This window comes from Anomalospiza imberbis, chromosome 24 (genome assembly GCF_031753505.1).
Source record: "Anomalospiza imberbis isolate Cuckoo-Finch-1a 21T00152 chromosome 24, ASM3175350v1, whole genome shotgun sequence".
Classification (NCBI taxonomy): domain Eukaryota; kingdom Metazoa; phylum Chordata; class Aves; order Passeriformes; family Viduidae; genus Anomalospiza; species Anomalospiza imberbis.
Genome location: NC_089704.1, coordinates 590,939 through 614,926, shown reverse-complemented (window position 1 = coordinate 614,926; position 23,988 = coordinate 590,939). Strand labels below are relative to the sequence as shown.

General features: G+C 45.3%; 1 protein-coding gene across 8 annotated transcripts in view; it reads right to left on the bottom strand.

The window, feature by feature from the left end:
• The window catches only part of ARHGAP32 (Rho GTPase activating protein 32), a 240,110-nt gene that overhangs the window by 138,188 nt on the left and 77,934 nt on the right, over positions 1–23,988 (bottom strand). For all 8 annotated transcript variants that reach the window (XM_068171905.1, XM_068171904.1, XM_068171902.1 and 5 more), the window contains one exon: positions 9,596–9,704. In XM_068171905.1, coding sequence (XP_068028006.1) covers positions 9,596–9,703 — 108 coding nt within the window. In that variant the 5' untranslated portion in view covers position 9,704. The remainder of the gene's footprint in view (positions 1–9,595; positions 9,705–23,988) is intronic.

Here is a 23,988-nt window from a genome sequence, read left to right as displayed (position 1 = left end):
AAAATCTCATGACAACTGAGATAATGGGACAGAGAAAAGGAATGAAAAAATGACAAGTGCTTACAGTAAGGAAACTTTGAACATTGGCAATGCACATTCTTAATCCCATGTCTAAGAAATCTGCATTCAATAAAGACATTTGAATGTGCATCATTTTTTGAGTTTAGAACTTTTAATTCCATTTTTCAGGTTCTCAATTCCAAACTGCTCCAACCAGTACTTAGTTCATGGCATGTATAAAAGGGAATTCTTCTCTTTTTTTAAAGGACCACACAGAATGTGTTTTTTCTACTCCCAGCATCTCAGAGGAGGGGGAAAGCGGGGAGGGGGGAAGGAGGGAAATAAGTAACAGCAAAACAAAAAACCCCAACACTTTAAAGTATTGCCATGAGCTGGCAAATTCAGAGAAACCTCTCATTCCAGAGACTTAGCATCACAGAGGAGTTAGTCCAGGGCATCCATTTACCATAGTTTAAAGGATCAGCCTGCAATGAGCAAAGAACAAATTCTTAACTATTTGTCTACTGTGTTTTCAAACGAAGATCTGCAGCTCACAGATATGTAGGTGAAACCTTCTCCAGCTTCCATGTAAAACCACTGAAGTGGAATCCCAAGACATGGAACAAGCAGCTTGACAGCTCTGAGCACCTCCTTTGGCAACTGCCACTGTCACTGTGACCAAAATTCACCTCTGCACAGCAGCGTGAGTTTGTGCCATGGCAACATTTTGCAAGAGAGCCTGAAAGAGACACACAGATTTTCACTGATTCTCTGCACTGAATGCAGTGCACCCAAGGGGTGCTGGGGATTTTCAGCAGAACAGTCTCACACTTGTGTTTTCCATCACAGAATCCAGTTTTAGGGCTAAAAGGGATGCAACCAAGCACAAGTGAATGGTCAGCATTAGCATGATAACTCCCTGACAGCCCTAAGTTTGGATCTGACATTCCCATAGTGAAGCCTGATTACCATTCCCAAAGCCCTGGGCCCAGGAGCTGCAGGGTACAGTACACAGCCTCACACAATGGCAGAGTGGCTCAGGAATGTACTTTCTTTAAGAACAAAAATCCCACATACAATATGCGTGGGAAAGGCAGACAGGGTTAGAGTCCTGCTTCTGTACAGCCTACAAAATAAATTACAGAGAAAAGCCACAGAAAATAGAATATCCAACAAGAACAATACTTCTGATTCCAGTTTCTTGTTGGTAAAAAAAAAAGACCCCAAAGATCCCAGCTACTGTTTGATGCACAGAGGGAGGAGGGGATCCTAATTATGGCTTGGATATAAAGGGACAATTGGAGCTTTGGGTTTTATTGTAGAAAGCAATTTCTCATCAAGAAAACACAACAGAGATAGATTCAGGCTCAAACAAGCAAATCCAAATCCCACTCTTGTAAGTCCCCTGGCCACAGCCAGTGATTATGCAAATAACAATGTGATGTTATGTTATAGATATAAATCGGATTTAGCAACTCAGGAGCTGTCCCAGTGCAGCAGCAGCAAGATGGGGAAGGTGGAAAAAACAGCAGCCTAACATTCAACCCCAGCATCTGAGTCAGGACAATTAACAGGAATTTATATTTCTGTGTGTTAAGCCAACCTGGGCTCAGCTTTTGTTTATAGAGAAGAGCTGTGCCCAATGGCATGAGCACAAAACTGGGATCCACTGCACTCCCTCCCTGCCCAAAGCCCTGTGACAACACAGCAATGTGAGGAATGTGTCTGCCTCTAGCATGCACTTTATACCACAGAGTGTCCATAAACTTCTGACCAACAAAACAGAGGAGTCATTAGCTCTGCCCAAGGGGAGGGGAAAGCTCGGCCTGGGATCACACACCAGGCTCCACAAACGGAGCAGGACTCCTCACTCCTTATGCCACCCAGAACAGGTGACACAAGCTGGAAACAGGACACTGCTCTCCAGAAATGACCTGGAGGTCAGAACAGGACTCTTGATGCTGCAAGAGCTGGGAAGGTGAATAATGACCATGGAGCTGCTCCAGGGCTGGAGCCCCCCTGCTCTGGAGCCAGGCTGGCAGAGCTGGGGGTGCTCACCTGGAGAGGAGAAGGCTCCAGGGAGAGCTCAGAGCCCCTGCCAGGGCCTAAAGGGGCTCCAGGAGAGCTGGAGAGGGACTGGGGACAAGGGATGGAGGGACAGGACACAGGGAATGGCTCCCACTGCCAGAGGGCAGGGATGGATGGGATATTGGGATTCAGGAATTGTTCCCTGGGAGTGTGGGCAGGCCCTGGCACAGGGTGCCCAGAGCAGCTGTGGCTGCCCCTGGATCCCTGGCAGTGCCCAAGGCCAGGCTGGACGGGGCTTGGAGCAATCTGGGACAGTGGAAGGTGTCCCTGCCATGGCAGGGGTGGCACTGGATGTACTCTAAAGATTCCTTCCAACCCACACCATTCCATGATTCCATGAATAATCTGTGCCCTGGCAACCACGGTATTTGATCAAATCCCAAAAACAACGTGCAGCCTTACACCAACACAGCAGTGACCAATACTATGCAGCAAGGCAGAAATGTAGGGAATGACTTAAATAAAATAGTCAGACTAATGATTACCAACATCTTCAGGGAATAACTCATCATTTTATACTTAAGAAGGCTGAATCATGGCAAAAAACCCCAAACATTAATGCCTACAATCTTCAGAAAGACAAACTCTGACATGATTTGTTTGTCTCTTGGGCTTAAATTGTGGTGGGTAATGGAAGGGGATGGATAAGCAGACTGTTGATACCCTTCAAAAACTGTTCTTTTCTGCATTATAGTAATCTTTTCCTGCATTATGGTAACTAAGAAGACATGGACACTGATTAAAAAAAAAAAAGCCATGAAAATGAAAAAAAATGAACCATTTATAAATAAGAGACTTCTTTCCCATCCTTAATGTTCTGCCTTATTTTTAAGCAGCTGGGACTAGGGAAAAGTGATTGACAGTAAATAAATTATAAGTTTTATCTCCCAAATAAGTACATTTTGAATAACTGTGGCATTTCCTGTAATCAGACAATAAAACAGGCATAGAAAGAGATCAGCTTCAGAACAGGGTGGGAGGGAAAGAAGTGGAGGGTCGTGACAGTGTAATCCTGATTCCAAAACTCAGGGCAGGGAATAACCTGGAGTAGCAACAGCAGCATCCCCAGCACCACGGGAACAGCACCACCAGCAGCAGCAGCCTGGCTGAGCCAGAATTAGGAAAGAAATGACAAACAGGGTGCATTCAAATTGGTGATGATGGCACACAACAAGCTGCTGATCCAGCCTTAGCAAATTCTAAATCATTCCTTCATTTTGCTGTATAGAAACAGACTTTCTAACAGATATTTACAAAACATAGTTTGGCTCACCACTGTAGTGCCAGAGTGCACACACTGGCATGGCTTTAAATGTAACCAGAAACTATTGCTGCTCTTGCCTATGAAAATTAAATTATTACTATGAATTAATACTTCCTGCCAAAAATACAGTATCCATTCTGGATTAATTGAACTTATTTGATTGGCAAAGCCAAATGGAAGCCAATGTGCCAATTAAGTGATTGCCCCAGTTTCGGAAGATTCTCGGGGACAAGTTCTGTGCTGGGAGCCAGCCTGTGAAATGAAAAGGCCCCTCTAACCAAGAGGCAGAGAAAGGACCTCACACAGCAACAGAAACCCTTGCCAAAAGCTTAACAAGGGAAAATAATGCTAGATTCATGCAGCAATAACAAGGAAAAGCAAGTTATGTGGATTGAAAAGGAAACATAGGTTACTGGTGCAATGCCAGGCCAGAACTGCTTTGACCAAAATATTATTGCACCTGATGCCCGCCTGGTGCGATGGCCCGTCCCAAAACATTTGTGTCAGATCAGCGCCTGTGCTGTCCACACTTCCTGGACTCCCACTTCCATTCCACCCTTCCCTCTGTTATCCCAATTCCCCAGCCTGAGCTGCAGCAACTCCAGGAAAATGCTGCCCAGTGCTGGGCACAGAAGACACACTGTAGCTCCTGCAGCATTACCACAGTCCTGACTCACCAGTCCAGGCAAGTCAAGAGCTTGAGGACTTCCAGCAGCACAAAACCAACCTCCAAACCTACAGGTAACACCTTCTAGAGCATTAAGACAGTGACCCCTCAGACTCAGAGCCAGAAGCCAAATGCTGGAGCATCTAGGTGAAGAACCATCTAAGGCAGGCTCTGATGCTGGCAGAGCTCACGGAGAATTTGGACAATGCCCTCAGCACAGGGTGGGATTGTTGGCATCCTTGGCCCTCCTGTACAGGGCCAGGAGTTGGACTCAATGACTTGTGGGTCCCTTCCAGCTCAGGAGATTCCACAATTCTAAAGGCCATTTCTACTGACTTGTCCAAGCCTTTTAAAAGATAGCAGAAAAGCCCCACAATTTCAGCTTCGTATCTCCTAAAACTTCCCCTTGCACTTGAGAGCTTAAAACTTTAGACTTTTAAAAACAACTTGCAGCTGGGCAGTCAGAGTTCAAAAGCACATTTTTCCCCAAGAATTTTTTTCCATGATGTGGAACCCATCTGAGAACAAGATCAGCCTGACAAAACTCTGTCAGTGACTTCAGGGCTCCCAACCAGATCCTCAGCTGTAAAATTCCAGTGCTGGTTCACACACATACAAAGCATTAAGAGACACAGGGAAAAAATCCAAAATATCAATTTTAACATGGTTAAAGGTATTATATCTACATATCTCAGAAGCTAAAATTAGACAATTTCAGTAAACCACTATCTGGAAATCACTACAGCTTACAAGGCCAAGCAAATGGATTTACCACATTCCCTTTTTATGCAGATTTTCCCACAACTCCTGGAGGTTAGTCTGCATCAGAAACAGGCCTGATGTTCTGTGAATTAAAAACCAACCAATGAACCAACACTAATTAAAAAAGAAGGCACTTGTATTCTATTTTTGGCATCTATTCTTGCAGAAGGCCCACTCAAGACCTGGGGCAGCACTGGCCAAGTGACGTACAAAGAATGAGAAACAAACACTAAGGACATAAAAATCTTTCTTTAAACCCTTACAATGCCCTAATCTCTGCACACATTCATAATTGCATTTTAAAATAGTTTTCTCCTCACTCATGTCCCAGATTTAACAGTGATATATTGAGGTCTCATTAAAAAGCCTTTATTACTTTCACAAGCCACGGAACCTTCCCTATCTGGCATCAAATGCTGAAAATACTACAGATCTCAGAACCCCTCTGACCTAAGAACTAAGATTATTCCAGGGACTTCACAGGACAGGCTCTAACCCTGTGCCTTTCTAAAGCATTTATAAGCTTGCATTTCTCCTAAGAAAATTCCAACACTAAAGCCTAAAATGACGCGTACCAACTACAGCTGCTGCCTTCTTGTGCACTTGTCAAATTCACAGAGTCTTCTATCTTAATTTAGAGATTCCCCTTTTCTAGGCACCCCGATTCTGCACAAGTAACCTGACCCCAGCTGTCACCTCTTGGCCCTGTTATGGACAGCAAAACTCCCAGATCCTGTGAGATCCCAGCCAGAGGTGCACCAGGGGGACAATAAAGCTTCCATGGGCTTGGAGACTCATATTCTGAAGGTTTCCAAAGCTGAAGGAATTGGAAAAGTGTAGGAAAAGTGACTTCTTCAGAAGCACGTAGAGAATCACAGAAAGGCTTGAGTTGGAAGGGATCTTAAAACTCATCTCCTCCCTCCCTGCCATGGGCAGGGACACCTTCCACTGTCCCCGGCTGCTCCAAGCCCCAGTGTCCAGCCTGGCCTTGGGCACTGCCAGGGATCCAGGGGCAGCCACAGCTGCTCTGGGCACCCTGTGCCAGGGCCTGCCCACACTCCCAGGGAACAATTCCTAATTCCCAATACCCCATCCATCCCTGCCCTCTGGCAGTGGGAGCCATTCCCTGTGTCCTGTTCCTCCGTGCCTTGTCCCCAGTCCCTCTCCAGCTCTCCTGGAGCCCCTTTAGGCCCTGGCAGGGGCTCTGAGCTCTCCCTGGAGCCTTCTCCTCTCCAGGTGAGCACCCCCAGCTCTCCCAGCCTGGCTCCAGAGCAGGGGGGCTCCAGCCCTGGGGCAGCTCCGTGCCCTCCTCTGGACTGGCTGCAGCAGCTCCAGGGCCAGTTTTGAGTGTATTCCTTTGATCTCCACTGTCAGGTGAACGCAGCTCACGTGGCACCTCTCTGTCAGCACACTTGCAATAGGTGCATAAATGAAGATTTCTGTATTTATCGCAGCATTTTATTGCTGCTTCACCACAAAACTCAGACAAGGCAGGAACAGAGGGTCTGTAAGCACAGCAGCCTGATGGGGGAGAGCCATGGGCTCAGTGCTTTTAAACAGTACAACTCCCTGAACTCATGAAGAGGAGAAGGGAGGAACTCAGGAGGCCAGCAACATGTGGTAAATGTAATATTAAGCACAAGTATCAGTTTATGCTAAAGTTAATGCAGGCTGAGGACAGCTGTTTTGTAGGCTCATGTGAGATATATTACATAAAGGCCTTTCACAACTTCATTTCTTCTAACTCAGAAACAGAGCACTTAGCAGGGCCTGACAAGGAAAAGATACCCCTTTCCTTTAAAATAACATTACTGTCTTGGAGAAATGTTAGAAAATCCATAAACTGCAATTTTCCTTGGCTCACACAGGGCTTTGCAGCTCCAGAACTCAGAAGTGTTCTATGAAGAAAGTCAATATCGTCAACTGCATTTTCTGAAGTGGAGCAGAGGCAGAAATCCCAGGATGTGTGAAGGTTACCCAGCAGGTGCAGCACAGTGGGAATTGGGGGCTGAGACAGAAAAAATGTGTCTAATACACCCAAATTCTAAAAATAAAGAGCATGAGTCGAGGGGGAATACAAAATATAGCAATACTTGAGGAGCTACAGGCAGCTGCCTCACTACCCAGCTCCTGGGAACTCTGTCCAGCCAGGGCTGCCTCTCCTTCAGCCTGGACCTCACCTACAACACAGAGCTGCACCAGAAATACTGAGGAAGGGCTGTCCCTGGATCCCTGGAAGTGCCCATGGCCAGGCTGGGAGGGGCTTGGAGCAGCCTGGGGTAGTGGAAGGTGTCCCTGCCCATGGCAGGGGGTGGAACTGGATGAGCTTTAGAGTCTCTTCCAACCCAAACCATTTCACAATTCGAGGATTCCCCCCCAAAAAAACAGGTCTTCAACACAGATTCATTTGCCTTTCTGCTGAACCACAAACACAAAACAAGCAGTGTTAAAAAGCAGGTGAAAGTATAAATAATAGAGAAGACAAAAGAAGTTGCATCAAACAAAGGACTGAAGCTACTCAGGTGCCAAGAATGAATTGGCAATGACAGAAACATTAAAAATAAAGAGTTTCTGTCACCTTATATTTACAGTACAGGAGGACATTCAACCTCCACACATTTTAGAAATATCTTCAGTTTATTTCTTATTAAGAAAAAGCTCTGGAAACAAAGAACTTTTATAAATTAATAATAAGCCCTTTGAAAAGTGTTATGGATAAAACTGGGAAGGAAGAGTAGAGAAGACTTGTTCATGTAACAGTGAATGCATAAATTAACTTTTCTTAATAAAAGCATGTACCAAGGCGAAGTTCAGGAGACAAGTGCCAGGACTGCCCCAGCTCTGCAGTGCTCCTTGTCTCAACCTTTCTGCACCTGGGAGAAGGTGAACTTCATGTGAGGTGACAAAGCCTGGTGCCCATCAGGGTGGGCACCCTGGTGGGTGCCTGGTGGAGGGGAACCAATGGAGAGAACAACTTCTCCAGCCCTGCATCCTCCATTGCCTGGGGGCTGGGGCTTCAAGCAGCAACAAAACCTAAAATCTGCATCTTCAATGACCACTAACCAAAAATTAGATGTGCTGTGGCACTCTGACACAGTCACATACCATGGAAAGAGCAATCTCTGGGACAAGGCTGCAGCAGAGGCTGCTAAAAATGCAAAGTGAAGGAACAGAGCGAGGGAAGAAACCTCAGACTTCAAATGACCAGGGAAAAGGCAGAATACTGAAGATATGCTGGTTAAACAGAGAATACTGTCAGTGCTGAACAAGGTCCTGTAAATATTTACATCTCAACATTGCCCCTGACTGGAGGTAAGGAAAGTGGAAATTTGATTCCCTCAACACAGTAAACACAAGAAAGTGAGGTTTTTCTCCCCCCTCTTTACACCGCATTCAGAGGACCCTGAGGTCAAACCAACACTGTGAGCACAAATCCAGGCACTCTAGATACAGGTTCAGCAGCTTTACTGTCCTTCATCACACCAAGTCACTGTGCAGCAATCCCAGCTGGGAATTTCCCTGTTCATCATCCTCTAAATCTCTTCTCCACTGGATCAGTCAGTTTTGGCATGGCTGGCACAGAGCTGTGCAAGAGGGCACGTTCCAAAAAGTGATTTAATTGGGCAGTGAGAGGAGCACGATGCGGGGTAAAATAAACACTGAGCAATGTCCATGAGCACAACAGCCTCAAGCAGGTGAACATTCCCTTCACTGCAAATCAACCAGGAGAAAAAAAACCACCACCAAATAAGACATGCCAGGAAACCTGTGTCATGGGTGAGGACACTGAATTACAGCCTGACAGCTCTGAGACACACCTGGAGGTCACAGACAGCAGTGAGGTGTCACACAGTGACTCCCACCAGACTCCAGGGTGTGGGAAGCTCCGAGCTGAGAGCAGGTGCTGCTGCTAGACAACACTGATGGGAACAGACAGTGCTCCCAACTGTGGCCAAGGTGGAGAGAAGGCAAAACCAGCCACACACCAGGAAGGAAAAAAATTTCAAAGTGCAAAGTGCAAAATTTGACAGGCTGGGAGAGCTGGGGGTGTTCACCTGGAGAAGAGAAGGCTCCAGGGAGAGCTCAGAGCCCCTGCCAGGGCCTGAAGGGGCCCATAAATAGGTGGGTGAGAGACTTCATACAGGCAGAGGGTGACAGGACAAGGGGAAATGGCTTCCCACTGCTGAGGGCAGGGTTGGATGGGATATTGGGAAGGAATTCTTCTCTGTGAGGGTGGTGAGGCCCTGGCACAGGGTGCCCAGATAAACTGTGGCTTCAAAACCCCCCATGAATATTAAGGTAATCCAGTTGTCTGCGGCCCACTGCCCACCTGAGTGCCTTCTCTGAGATGAGAAGAGCACTTTTGTATGTAATTTCCTGCAGCTCTGATCCTTCTGATGGCAAGTTTGCTCTCAGGCTAAGGTTTTATTTATGTAGACTTAGCCAGCATTTTGCTAAAATCTCATTCCTTCACCATGCTGCATGCTTCAAAGAGCATGTTTTTACAAGAAGTCCCCTTCATGCTCAGAAGTCTTGCTGAAAAAGAGGTTAATGCAGACTGAAAATCGTTGTGACATTATGGACCTTTTAATTGGTTACAAGACCTGCTTTGGGGCATGTATTAATAGGGCAGAAGCGTTGTTAAAGCTCCTTCCCTCTCCTTGACAAACGAGGAAAGGAAGCATTTTGGCCTCGTTCAAAGTATTGTACAATCCATTTAAAAAGCTGAAACTTAGGGAGTATGAATGGAATAGAGGAGCAGAGTGTTCAGAATGGGAAACAATGGGAAGAGAAGATGTAGCCCAGGTGGTTACCATGGCACTGAGCGTCTCCTCCCAGTCCGGCCTCTCCCTGGGATGGATGCTCCTCTGCAGCTCTGGGACAAAGTCATCTTCTTCTGCATGGACAGAGGACTTCATCATTCTGCAAAGGACAGAAGTTGGATATTCAGTGACAATTCCCAGATAATCTCACACCCAGTCCGTTACAGTGTTTAGTTATGTGACAACATAAAATGATTTTCCACATCCAGAAATCCCACAGACTCCTGAGCTTCTCACTTCCTCATTACACAAGCAGGGCAAGAGTGTAAATTTGGTGGAAAGAAATCTGCACTTCCTAACCAATCAGCAGATAATTTTGTTTAATCACTGCACAATTTGCAAGTCTCACAACACAGAAAAATGCAGAGTGATTCTCAGTCCACTTCAGAAAAAGGGCTCCTATTGCCCAGGCAAACAGCAAGGGAAACACACATTTGTAAGGAGAAATACACACATTTGATTCCTGCTCCTTTCAGGAGGTTTTGCCTGAAATGGGGATAACAGCTTCCAAATCTTCGTCTGACTCCACATCCTAAGGCCTGATCCATCAGCTCTCATCCCTTCCTGATTCTACCTGAAGAATGAGCACCTCAAATCAGCCTGATGTGACCTGAGGCGAAACTTTTCTTCAGATAAGGAGCCATCTTCCAAACACCCTGTGAAGGTCACTCCAAGCCTGCACGGAGATCAGAGGCTCCAAATGAAAACTTAGAAAAAATTCATAAAAGCTCCCCAGCCCCTATACATGACAGCATTCTGTAGATATGTACTTTTTTTCATTTTCTGTTTGTATAAATGAGCCTTTGCAGAGATTATGGAGTAGACTTGAAGTACCAAAGACCTGTTCAAAGTCTGGTATCACCCATTCCAGTTTCATTAAACATGATATTCAGGTAGGCTTTTATTCCCTTAATAGATCACCACTTATGTATTTAGGATAAGCATTTTGATAATCAGCAGTGCAAAGGTATGGACAGAAAGGGCTGGTTTCTAACCCTGCTGATTTATGCACCACTTGAGTGAAATACGCCTTGTGAAAGCCAGTTAATAAAGCTCCTTTGCTTCAGATCCAAGATGTGCAGTTCTGAAACCCCAACGTGCTGCCTGACACTGGGCCAAATCATTTAACTCTGCTTTGTTCCCTCCAAGAGGGTTAAGGATGAAGTAATTAACACTGCAGTTAATGGCACGGCTGGGTTAGGAATTACAGCCCGTATAATTTCATCCCTAGCTTTGTGATCACATTTCTGCTCCAATAAAAAACACATCCCAGAGAAAATGAGCCTCAAAACCGAAAGTCACAGTGCCCCAGGGAAATGCTGCTCACTGGGTCTGTGTGTCATTCCCACTCCCAGCATCACCCACCGTCCTCAGGAGGGAAGAAATGCACCTGCCTGGGGGAAGCTGCGGAGAGATGGAAAAAATCTGCAGGAAAATGCCAAGATTTAGAATACAGAGGTGCAATGTCAGCTCAGAAAGGAGACCTGAACCTTTGCAACAGATGTTTAAAAGAATTCGGGGGTTGAAAGACTAAAAATTTGCTGCTTCAATTTTCCTTTGCACATCAAGAGGAAGAGACCTGGCCTCACAGCGCCAGCTCCACCACAGGAGAGGTTTCTCACTTAGAGCAGATAGAGCAGAGGAAACCAAGCTGTGCAACTCAGAAACAAGACATAAACCAAAAAAAAAAAAAAAAAAAAAAAAAAACCAAACCAAAAAAAAAATTAACAAAAAAAACTCAACAAAAAAAAACCCTCAACTTTTTACATCAATGTCATGATTTTGAAAAAGGCTCAATACAGTTTTCCTGAAGATTTGTATACGCTGGGGTTTGGCCACATTGCAGCTGAATAAAAAGATCCTAAACAAATGATCCCACAGCAAGGTCAAATTCCCTGAGGTGACGAAATGGAAGGAAGGGTGATGTGATCAAGACTCACCTTCTCCAGCAGTTAAAGCAATCACCTTATCAAAGTGCTTCCTCATTTAAAGACCTGAAAATAAGGGGACTGCATTTACATCTTTATCAGCACTTGGGAGTACAAATGGATTCACTACACAGCTTCTCAGGCTTCTGGCAATTCCTGCCAGATTTCTCCTCTGAAATGTGTTGGCTGCAGTGGTGAGTGAGTGCAGAGGATGGTATGTCCTATTTTAAATAATCCTGGGAATCAGGCTCATGTTCAGGGTCTGTACCCTCATACTGGATCGACATGGATGCCACAGCACCCAGCTCTTTTCACCACACTCCAATCTATCGACTCTCATCATTTCTTTAATCTATGTCTATAAAACTTCCGCAATAAACTCTTCACAAACCCTTCCCACTGAGATCCCAAAATGCAGTCCCATTATTCATCCTGTGAAGCTGTTCTGGACTTTTACTGCAAATTGGAAAAGCTCCACATGCAAAATTGAGCCTTTAAAAAAATCAATTCTTTGAGCTTTTGCCAGACTTGGAATATTCTACTGCTGAGGGAAATTCAAACTTGGTCACAACATCACAGAAATATTGGAAATGATACTGAAGATTTTCTCTCTGACACAATTATCAGCACTTGATAACCATCTGTGCACCCTTATTAATTTTTAATAGCCACTATTTCATTCCATGCCATCTGAGACAGAGAGCAAGGAAGGCTGAAGATGCTGCAGGTAATATTAGTCCTTTATGGATTAAGTCTAGTGGCTTTTTCCCGCCCATCAGTGGCCTGGATGAAGGAAAAGAACTTTGTGAACTTGCAGCAATGAAACAGGGAGAGGAGAAGGGGCAAAAAGTGGGGAGAGTAGGAAGAAAAGCAGCTTCTGAAAACACTCTCCCTTTTACAATGTTTCCTCTGGGCATGTAAAACCTCAGAGCAACAGCTGAGAAAGGAGTTTTCCTACCAGCTGGCCTATAGAAAACTCTGGCCTCACCCCAAGCCTGGAATATTATTTCTAGGTATAATCACATTCACACATTTTTATATGCATGTGCATTATGTATATTTGACATTATTTTAATTTATATAATAAATAAATAGCACAACATACATATGTCTGATTCACCACACATGTCAAGCTGTAATAAGACAAATTATCTTTTTTCTGCTATGGAGATTCTTTTCCACAGAAGAAGAAAATACCTCAAATCCCAGGAGCATTTACACAAAACACTGACACATGGATCCTGTAAACAGTAAAGGCCAAACCAACTAAAGGAGCTGCACTGTAACGGTTCCGTTTGGGTATATGTATTTGGGGCAGATGGAAATGAGTGAGAAGTCACTACAAAATTTAATCCTGGCCATTAGAACAGAAAAAGAATTTTATTTAAAATGCCACTTCCTCAACCTCTCAGCAGCTCTGCCCTTGCAATGAAATGTGACACTGTTATATTAATAAAAGTTCTGGTGTACAGAGGCCATTAAGCAATTCCCCTGCAGATGAATGAACCCTTCTTCATTGTAAATTGAGAACCAAATGTACTGGAACAAATGTTTACAGGACGTTTCACAAAAGGCCCTGCCCACTTTCACACCCACCCTTTGAAGTTCTCTGGTAGGTCAAGTTGATTAGTTTAGTTAGAACTTATGTATTTGTACATGACACAACTGTATCGAGAAAACATCTCATGTCATTTTCCTCCTTCTCAAATCCAATTAGCTGCTCCCCTCATTTAGGGTATTTCTGTGCCATATCAGGAACTAAAACCCTCTGGTGCCTCATCCAAGCATCAAGTCCTGCCAGCTCACACTGAGTCGTGTCACTGGCCAGGAAACACCTACACGAGATCTGTAGGGTGATTTGTATTAAGTAAACTTTATCTCAAGTAAATGTAAACTTTGTATTAAACAGATGAATATTCAGCTTGACGTCCCTAAACTCTACAGTTACTGCTTGTTTATAATACTGTAAATTTTAAATACACCTTTCACAAGACGAGAACCTTCCCTATGGCTTTGAGGGAGTCCCACATCCACAAATCCAACGTATTTTCACATTTCTGTTTGCATAAAAGAGGAAGAATCACAAAAAGGGGGTTTGTGGAAAGAGCTCCTCAAATTAAACAAGAACAGAGCTCTTAAAGCATTGTGGGACCCCTACAAGAGCGTTCCCATTACTCAGGCTCTTTGGCACACCCCCAGTGCCACAGCAGAGGAGAAACACAGTTGTCATGGCTTTAGTGCCATGTGACACCCCAGTTCATGGACACAGGATGGTGACAAATTCCTTCCCCAGGTGCCAAAGGTGTGAGAGCCCAGCCAGGCTCCTGTCAGAGTCTCAATTCTCTGCCTGCCCCATCCCAGCTGGACAGGCAATGGATTCCTTAGATTAAATGCCAAATATGATTTGGAGTTGTTCTCCTCCTTGGGGACACCAGGCACTGCAACTTCTCCTGGCTGCTCCCCCCACCAGTGACTTTTCTTCCTGACCTCCAGCTGAGAGGTGAGAGCCAATGAGAACTGATTTATTTGTTTACTTATGATTTCTATCACACTGTTGTTGGGCCTGGAAATTGCTCCCCCGATGGAAAAGCACAGCTCTGCCCTACAGAACCAACAATTCAAGAGGATTTAGAGCTCCACACAAAGGGATGCTTCCCAAGATATAAATTTTACCTCAAAGGCTACAATTTAATTAAGGCCTGTGCTGACATCAACCGAAATTGAAAACCTTCGAGCTTCAAACACTATCTGATAAAATCTCACCTTTGTTTTGCTCAAAGAATTTGCACAAAAAGCAACCCATCCTAGCCTGGATGGAGCATCCCTGTCCTTCCAAATGTAACAAGTAGAGTTTTAATCCCATTACTCTCAATCACAGTTTGGAAACATAATCCGGCAGTGAATCAACAGAGAAATACCTTGAAAACTCTGCTTCAGAAGGTTTAAAATAAATCAGTCAAGATGTAAAGTGCTGCGGGTGTCCCACTACAATATATGACAGCAGAATTAAATCAACTTTTCACATCTCATGAGCTGCCCATTGCCACCAGGAAAGGAAGAAAAATTATTAAACAAGAACTGAGATTTGACACTAAGTTTATAAACACTTGGGCAAGATGTTGGAATCATGTAAAAAACCCTGATATATCTTCACTTCTGACTTCAGACTTCTACCACAAACACACACAAAAATCAGGAAATTACATTAGGGAGACAGGGAAAACACCAAAATGCACATAGCCCTCTCAGCCCAATTTTCCAAGTAAACTCTGTGTCCATGAAATTAAAACTAATACAGTGGAAAGGAAGAAAATAATCACACAATGTGGAAAGCAGAGATAGCTCTGCTCTCGGACGAGCCCCAGGGAAAATGAAAGAAGAGATGGGAACTGCAGGCTGACAGTGCTGACCTGATGAGGATTTAATTTCGCATGTTTCAAATTAGCTTTGTCAACACCTCCCTGATTACATTATGTCCATCTGTATTATATAAAACAAGATTTCTGAAGTCTGACTCCAGGATCGCACAACACAAAGCTGGAAAAGCCCGGCAAGGGCAGCTCCAAGCCCACCTCATAAATAATGCTGAATGGATTGTGTTCAGCCCTTGGCCACAGAGTGAGAACCTGGCACAACTAAAGGGTTCCTGTGATTGACTGGACAACGTTGAAAGCTGTAATTGCTACTTTTGATGGACGTTCATCATAGGAGAGCCAAAATCCAATTAGTTGGGAAGGCACTGCACAAGGAAAATCAGGAGTGTAACAGTATATTACAGTAAGAGGATATCTAAAAATCACTGGAATGAAATGTCATTCAAATATCAGCACAGAGTAAACTGGATTTCTCTGCACTCTGCGTGCTCCAGGGCTACTCATGATGCATTTATTTATTGCCTGGTTCTGAGCTGAGCTCAGTGGGTTTCAGCCTGGGGCATGTGGATATGTGAGGGTCTCAGAACCACAATCGTGGGCGGCAGAAGAAAAAAATTAAAACAAGCTCACTGTGCTGTGCAGCTCTTTAGTTCATGTGCCCTTCTCATGGAATGTAGGCTTCCCTGGCAGATCTATCCATGTGCCCAAATAACGGAGGCTGGGAATCTCTAAACCATGGGAACAGAGGTCTGAGCAGGATCAGCACTGTTACAATGAAATCCCATTTTACTGGTTGTGACGGCTTTCAAAAGTTAACCACGTTAGTTACAGCCACAAAGGTAGCTTTAAAATACTTTAAATACCAAATGCTCTGGTTTTCCCAATGTTCAAAATCCAAATTCATGGCATACCTATGCCCAGGGAGCCTGAGCTCACCAATGCAAGAGGGTGGTGTGGAAGGGCTCATGGGACCCCCAATACCAATTACTGACATTCAGCTACAGAAGGCACAAACTACCTCACACTAATTTGTAGATCTGGGCTTTCTATTCCTACAGGATGGTTTTTTTAGGTAAAATAATCACTTCCCATTTGATGTGCATCTCCACCTGTCAAATGAGATTCACAGCTGCCTGAAATCTCTTTCTCTAAGGAAGGAAAAGAAATGTGGGGGTTTTGGTTTGTTGGGTTCTTTTTTCATTAACTTCTCTTCTTAGAGGAAAAATATATGAAGTTAGAAAAACTTTTTTAAAATTAAATATAGCAAGTTTTAAATAAAGATCTTTTTCCAATCAGCACTACCGCTTGATTAATTTTTAAAATGCCAGAATGGACAAGACAACCCTTCCACTGTGTACGCTCCTCTGCAGAGGGAGGCAGACAAGGCCAATGGCACTGCAGAGTTTAATTAACATATTGGTTTCCTGCCCTGCTCCAGCTCTCTGGACATACTTAAATATAAGCTCCAATACAGTCAGACAATTATCTTTGCTCAAGGGCTTTACTGTGGTTTCAGACTTCCAAACAGACATCTTGTTTATTCATTTGCAAGAACATTTAAACCACATTTTCAGAGCTCTCAAAGAAAAGTTGCACAAACAAGACCAGATTACCTGGAATTTAAAACCTGTGGGCAAAAGGGCAAGTCTGGGCAGGGCAGTTCCCCTTTTAGCAAAAAAAGGCATCTTCAGGTAGCTCAGGCAGTCTCTCTCACCTTGGGAATCAGCTTTTCATTCCCAAATGACTTTGTGGTGTCCCTAACAGTGAGCATCTCCCACCCCCTCCTAACCCTCACTGCATAAGCAAAGCCCCCAAGCCCGGGGGGAACGTGGCTTCAAACTGAAAAAGGATAAATTTAGATCAGATATTTGGAAGTAGTTCTTTTCTTTAAAGTTTACACTGGCACAGGGTGCCCAGAGCAGCTGAGGCTGCCCCTGGATCCCTGGCAGGGTCCAAGGCCAGGCTGGACTGGGCCTGGAGCACCCTGGGACAGTGGAAAGTGTCCCTGCCCATGGCAGAGGTGGGATGAGATGAGCTTTGAGGTCCCTTCCTACCCAAATCAGTCCAGGATTTTGTGATTCTAGAGCTTGAGGGCACTGCCTATGCTCTCACACAGCCACAGGGCTGTCCCAGCAGGACCTTGGCACCACTGGGTGGATTCCAAGGTCCGAAACAACTGAACATTTCTCCCATCCATCAAGGAAAGGAAAGAGGATGGAAGAGGAGAAGCCAACACTGTATTATAAACAAACCCTCTGATTGTTTCCTTTCCTCCAAGCACAGTTTTGCAGGTACATAGTAAAATCAACCCCAAACCACCTTCAGTAAATCTCTAAATCTGAAAGCAGCAAAAAGCAATAGACTCACCTTCCTCTGTCCTACCCTTCCACCATGGTTTTGGCAGCCTCTTGTCTCACCTGGTTGTGTTTTATGTCTCAGCTCAGTACCATCCATCTCCAAGTATGTGAGTAGAGAGAGATGCACTCCATGTTCTGGCAGGGACTGGGACATGGAACTAAGAGCTTTGTGCAACTGGGCTGTAAAGAATCTGCATTCAGGTTTTGCATAACTAGCATTTCTTTAAGCACTTCATGAAAAGAATAAGTTATTGGAATATTTGGCTTTTCCAAGCTCAGAGACATATTCTTAGTTATTAAAAAGCTTTATAAAAATAATCACAGAATCCTCATGCTTTTGCATACGTATTACTGAACAAACCTGCTCTTTTATTTGGCAACAGACAAAGACAAAAGACATTATTTTAGTAGGTGCTCGGCATTTTCTTTCAGAAGAACAGAGTGACAGTCAATAAAAAATTCCTCTGGAATAGGTTTCTCTCATCACTTTGCTCAAATGAGAAAAATAATTAGGAAATCACTGAACAATCAGAATCTCTGAGCCCTGGCCTGGATTTCTTTTGTTTGACTCAGGAACAAGTATAAAAGTAATAAAAAAAATACCTCTAGGGAAAAGGGCATGAACCTCTTATTTACCATTAATAAACTGCTACAAGCAGCTCTAAAGTTGGAACACAGAAGGGAGATGGGACCAGATTGCTGCTCCTGCCTTCCTGCTCTGCCAAGGAGTCTGAATTTGGGCACATCAGCAAAGGCTCCTCGTGGGACAGTGGGATGTCCTGCCTCGGGGCCTTTCCCACTCCCACCGGCTGTGGTGGGAATGATCCATACCCCACAGCAGGGCTCAGCCTCGCTACCTGTCCTCACCCAAGTGACACCAACAGGGACCTCTCACCAAGCTCTCAGTCAGAAGCTGCTCCCTGCACTTCCTCTGCAACCTCCTCTTTCTGTTTGTCTTGGCAAGACCAAGCTTTCTCCCAGCCAGCCCTTCTCAATGCCCACTAAGTGCTGCTCTGCCCCTGTCTGGACCCTTGAGAGCTCACCATCACACAAAGCAGGAACAAACCCCACCTGCTCCCAGCTGATCCAAATGCAGCACACATCCAAGGAGACCCCAAATTGTACAGAATGACCTAAACCTAATCCAGGACATGCATCGGGGCTCATCTGGGGTTTATTTGTAGTTCAGTGCCAATGCAAAGACACAGTAAATTTATTTTTCCCTCACAGAAGCACATCCTGGAAAACAATGTTTTCAGCACATGGAATGATCAAGAGCAATCACCTCATCAGTTACAATCAGCCTCGCATGCTGCTAAATGACAACTGTTCATAACATGAAACAACGTTCAGAACTCGCCCAGTCAGACAGCTGCTGAGCAGGGAAACCTTTCTCCAACTAAAAAATGTACATGGAGCCTGACACCCACCCAGAGCCATACTTTCTATCCATCCCACACCTTCTATCCATCCAATACATCCAAACTGCCTGTGTATGTGGTTATGGGGCACTCTGTGCTTAAAACCAGGAGAAAAAACCAACCCCAAGACAACTCGCTAGTGAATTCTTACAAGGAAATGAATTGTAGTGAACTCTGGGACACCAGAACCTGAATAGCTGAACAAATAATAAAAGATAAGCATAAGCAAATAAATAAAGAGTAGCTCAGTTACTCTTAAATAAATAGTCTTAAATAATGGGTGGTCCTTGCATCATATTTACAACAGCCCTCCTCCTACCCTCCTATTATCACTGCACTTCAGTGGTATCAAAAGCAAACAGGAGGCTGCTCAGTCCTTTCTCCATCTAGAAATCACTACTTACATATTTCACTACTACTGTTCCTATAGGATAGCTCCTGACCGCCTAAATGGAATTAAATGGAGGCCTCCAACTGCAGCAAGTCATCAGCAGGGACAGATTTAAGTAGGTGGGGGTCACACGGGCAGGGAATGTGCAAAGCCACACTGTAATTAATTCTCAGCAGCACAGCCGTGAATCCAAACGATTCATGATTCCCTGGGCTCTCACAGCACTGGGACAGACCTGCCCTGGCACCCCTCTGCACAGGCGTTTCTGCTGCAGGGAATGGGAAGATGGAAGTGGGAGGGGTGCAGAAGACACAGGGGGCACAAGGAGAAGCAGTGCCTGAGAGCTGCAGACCTTCAGGGGCACAGTGCTCAAACCCTCTTGCAGTGTCTCAGAGCACACTTCCCTTCAGTGACAACACACCCAGCACTGGTAAAGTCTTTAACAATCAGGAACACATTTACTTTGGCTTTTGGAATAATTATAACTGTTAATTAGCACTTTCAGTGAATAATAAAACCCCCACTAACCAGGAAAGAGCTCCTCACTCTCCCTTGCCTGGCTCTCAAGGGTCCAGCTGCAGCCACTACTGACCCTTTTCCCCTCGACACCCACAGGCAGTGTGGGACAAAGGCAGCCAAGCTGGCACACAAGGCTGCTCTCAGTGGAAACCCTGCTGCTTGGTTTCCTGCTGCCTCACAGATGAATACAGAAAGAACAATTAGCCAAACCTTCAGTCTAATTTAGATGAATTTTTCTTTTTGGAGGGGAGACTGAGAGATGGTACATCATAAACCCAAACCTTAACTCTAAAGCTGCTCAGAGGAGCACAACACTGAAACACCAGGTGTAACCTGTATTATATGGACTTCTGATAATCAACAGTGACTCCAGTTATGCTGAAAGCTGTACTAGGATATGCCAGGAGACCATAAAATATCAATGCAAGGACTGCCTACATCAAAGCAGGCAAGAGGTGCGTAAAGAGAGTATCTCCATCCATTTTCCAAAAACCAAAGTAACTGGCAGCTCATGTAAGCTGTCCAGTGTTTCAGAGGAAGACTGGCCCTAAGGTAGGAAATAACTTCCGTTTCCCAGACCATCACATAAGGAATTATCAAATACCTTATCAGGGCCCAGAGGAAGAAGAATCGAGAGTCAGGGAGAACACCACCCACCTTTGCAGGGGACCACACCCTGCTCTCACACACCCTTTGCCACGAAATGCTGTATCCTGATGGAGCAGAGAACAAGAGGCAGCCCAGCTCTCAGCAGGCAGTCAGGGCACTCTCCCGAGGAATACCAGAAGCCTCTCTCAGAGAAGGCTCAGGAGTGGAGCTCTGCCCTTTCCCTACCTGTTTCTCTGAGCATAGAGAGTTTATGCAACACCTCCTCCTCACTCATTACTTCATGAACTCCTTTCCAAGAGGAGAAAATGAGAAGAGAAAGCAACACCGTACACACAGAAAGACTGACCAGGATCACAGAGCAGGGCAACTCTGGGCTGCAGAGAGCAGCATCCCCAAAGAGCTCAGAGCCAGCACCTCCAGCAGCCAGCAGGCTTCAGGGACACAGCCCTGCCGGTGTCCCCACAGGGAGCAGCTCCCACCTCCACCTGATGCCCAGCAGAAGGGCTTGCCCATCTCTACAGATACTGCCCTGGAGGAAAAGTGAACCCATTCCACACGTTGTGCTGGGCCAGGAGAGCTGCCAGGACACCGGAGCTGCAGTGGGCACATCAGAGCTCCAGGGTGAGGACACCTGGTGCACTTTGGGTCACCTGCACAGCTGTGGCTGCACAGAGAGGTCATGAGGGACATCATCACCTCAGAGACGTCCTTCTGACCTGGGCCACCTCCTGCCCCGTGAGCCCCAGGGTGGCTTTTGAACATCGAATCCTAGAAGGTCTGGGTTGGGGGGAACTTTAAGGATCATGTAATTCCAGCCCCCTGGCACAGGCAGGATGCCACTCACTAGATCCAGCTGCTAAACCAGACTCAGGATCCTGCCCTGCTCTCAGCCTGTGTCTCCTCCCTAATAACTGAGAATCTGGACATTTATCTTTGCTTTGCCAATGCTGGAGCTGAGTCCCTGGGCATGGAGAGGGGTTCAGTGCCTCATCATGCAACATCACCCTAATCCCCTGAGAATGCCAGAGATCGGGAAAAAAGAATAGTTTTGTTGGTTGTTGTTATTTCTAATTAGCTGGGGGGGAAGCATCTGAAACACAAACACTTCTGAGAAAAAATTAGAGGCCATATTTGTGATTTAATTTTAAAAGCAACCTATGAACAACAAAATGAAGGAATTACAGAAACAACCTGTGACTGAGAACAAGGAGATTTTAAAACTGGAAAAAAAAAATGCAACCTTTTAAAACAACATATTTTAATTGCACTGCTTCAAAATTTTGTGGGCTTATGAAACCTCTTTAATTTTATATCAGGGCAGATAAGAAAGTCTCTGAAATACCAACCCAATTTTAAAGGCAGAAGGAAGGAGGGATAAAGAAAGAGAAAAAACAGTGAACTATATATTCATAGTCAAGATTGAAAAGATCCTCAAAGAACAGAGGCCCTCTCTAATACATTACAGGGACTGAAAAATATGAAAGGCATTGAATTGCCTAAGCAGATGGCAGCAGTGCAATGCATGGAAAATCAAAAGCCAACAACGTTTCCTGTCCCCTCGACTCAAGGAGAATGTGTCTGCATCCACCAGCTGCCTTTGTGCAAGGAAAATGAACAATTTAAAAATGTGGGCATCACAGGAATAACAGGTCCCGGAGCACGAGACAAATCCTGCCACTAGCACATGCCTCGCTCACCCTGATCACAGAGGGTACCATGGAAGCAGCACTGCAGGAGTGCTTGGGTGGAGTGCTGGTACACTGGATGCAGGAGGAGAGCAGAAAGGATGTGACAGCCGAGTCAGGACTCCAGAAAGCAAAGCTCACAAAGGACTGGTGAGCTGTGCAATGACTCAGCAGGAAGGAAGAAAAAAAAACTACAGCAGCTGATAGGCAAGTTTTTTCAGTAAAGACAGGTACCATAAAAAAGTAAGTAAAGTAACAAAGAGACAGAAGCAGAGTTCCCAGGCTGGAATTCTGCCTGTGCACACAGAGCTGTCTCTGCTGCTCTCCATTCCGATCCCCTCCCAGCACACCTGAGCAGGCAGAGGAGCAGGAAAGCCTGGCTTTAACCCCTGCTGCCTCCCAGCACCTGCCAGGCTCAGTGCAAAGGTGATTTTCCTGGTGAGACATGTGAGAGGAAGTTACAGCCCAGCCAAAAGTCAGGAAAGCAGAGCAGACAGAGTGCCAGCCTGGGGAAGCCAGGGAAAGGAGCATGAATGGCAAAGCAGGAGAGCCAGCCTGCTGCCCTGCCAGGCCCAGGAACGTGGTCAGGACAGGAAGGTGACAGCGCATCCCTGCACCTCCTGAGCATGAAATCCCACCTCCTGCTTCTCCTGCATAACGTTCCAGGAGGGCTCTGCCACAACTGTTGAGGCTCAATGGATCCTCCTGGAATGGTAAGATTAAATGTAATCTGTAAAACAGAGATAACATGCTCCAACCAGATGGATGAGCAAGACAAGTTGTGCAGATTTCACTGCTCACTTTGAAGACATTCTCACTCACACTGTCCTTTGCAAACCTTCAAGCAAATAGCTTTTCAAGAACATTTAATCCTCCACCCTCCCAAGTTACCACAGCAGCATCGCTGTCCCTTCAGTCTGAAGTCCAGAGAGACCCCAAGGCACTGGACTGCCTGGCCCGAGCCAGGTGACATTCAGTGACATTTGAGCAGATGCTCATGTGCTCTGCAAGGCAGGAACAGAAAGGAGATGGATCAGGTAACTGCAATTCCTTTCCATCATTCCTCCCTGGCAAACCCAATCCCTTGAAAAGCACTGTCTTATCTCTGCCTTTTGAATCTCACCTGGCCTGGTTCCACTGGTGTCAATTCTGCATCTCTGCCACCACTCTGCTTCTGCACCAGGGTAATAAAAGAGGAGAGGATGCCAACAGCTCCTCTGTGCAGCAGAATAACTATATAATTGTGTTGGCTGGAGCAGGGAACTATAAAATCAGAGGGGAGGGGAGAAAAGGGCAGCTGAAAGGTAACAGCACTAAGAATGATATTCTAAATGTCCTCCTCTGCCACCACACCACCCCTGTTAGCCAACACAAGCTGTGAAAACTACTGAGAAAATTAACCCCTTCAAGGCAAGGAAAGCTGGGGCTTCATGACTGGCACACAGATTTATGTGTTTTAGAAGAGAGAGCAGTGAGGATTCAAGGGGGACCCTCGCCTGGCTTATCACAACCAGTAACAGTTAAAAACAGGAAGCCAGGGTGAGGACAATCACAACAGTGCAACATCCTCCTGACATCTGTGTCAACATCCAGCCCCCCAGGCCCAGCTCAGGGGACTCAGGGGTTGGGATGAACAAAGACAACCCTGCTGAAAATAAACCCCACCTTTCAAACCTCTTTCAAAAGACCAACAGGAATAAAATAAAAATTTTCCCTGAAGAAATTTTTCTACTTGAGCCATGCAGCTCTTCACAATTAAGTCAAAATGTTTCTATAAAACAGCTATTTTTGTTACTCCTTCTTTAAAAATGGTGTAAATAATGCACAGGAAGACTCAGCATTGCCTTAGTCAGTGAAGTCTGGAATAAAACCCAAGAGTGCCAGCTGCTGCCCGTCCTCCATAAAAGCCTTCTCTCCATAAAACATGACCATGGACACTTTTTTAACCCATGCTGACAACCTATTTGCACACAAACACTGAGGAACAACATTCCCCCTCCCAGGAGCTCCCAGAACGCTGTGTTTTGGGGGAAGGAGTAGCTGGGAAGGGCTAAGGAAGCATGAAGTACATGAATTGTTTATTTTCAATATGACTGAGGT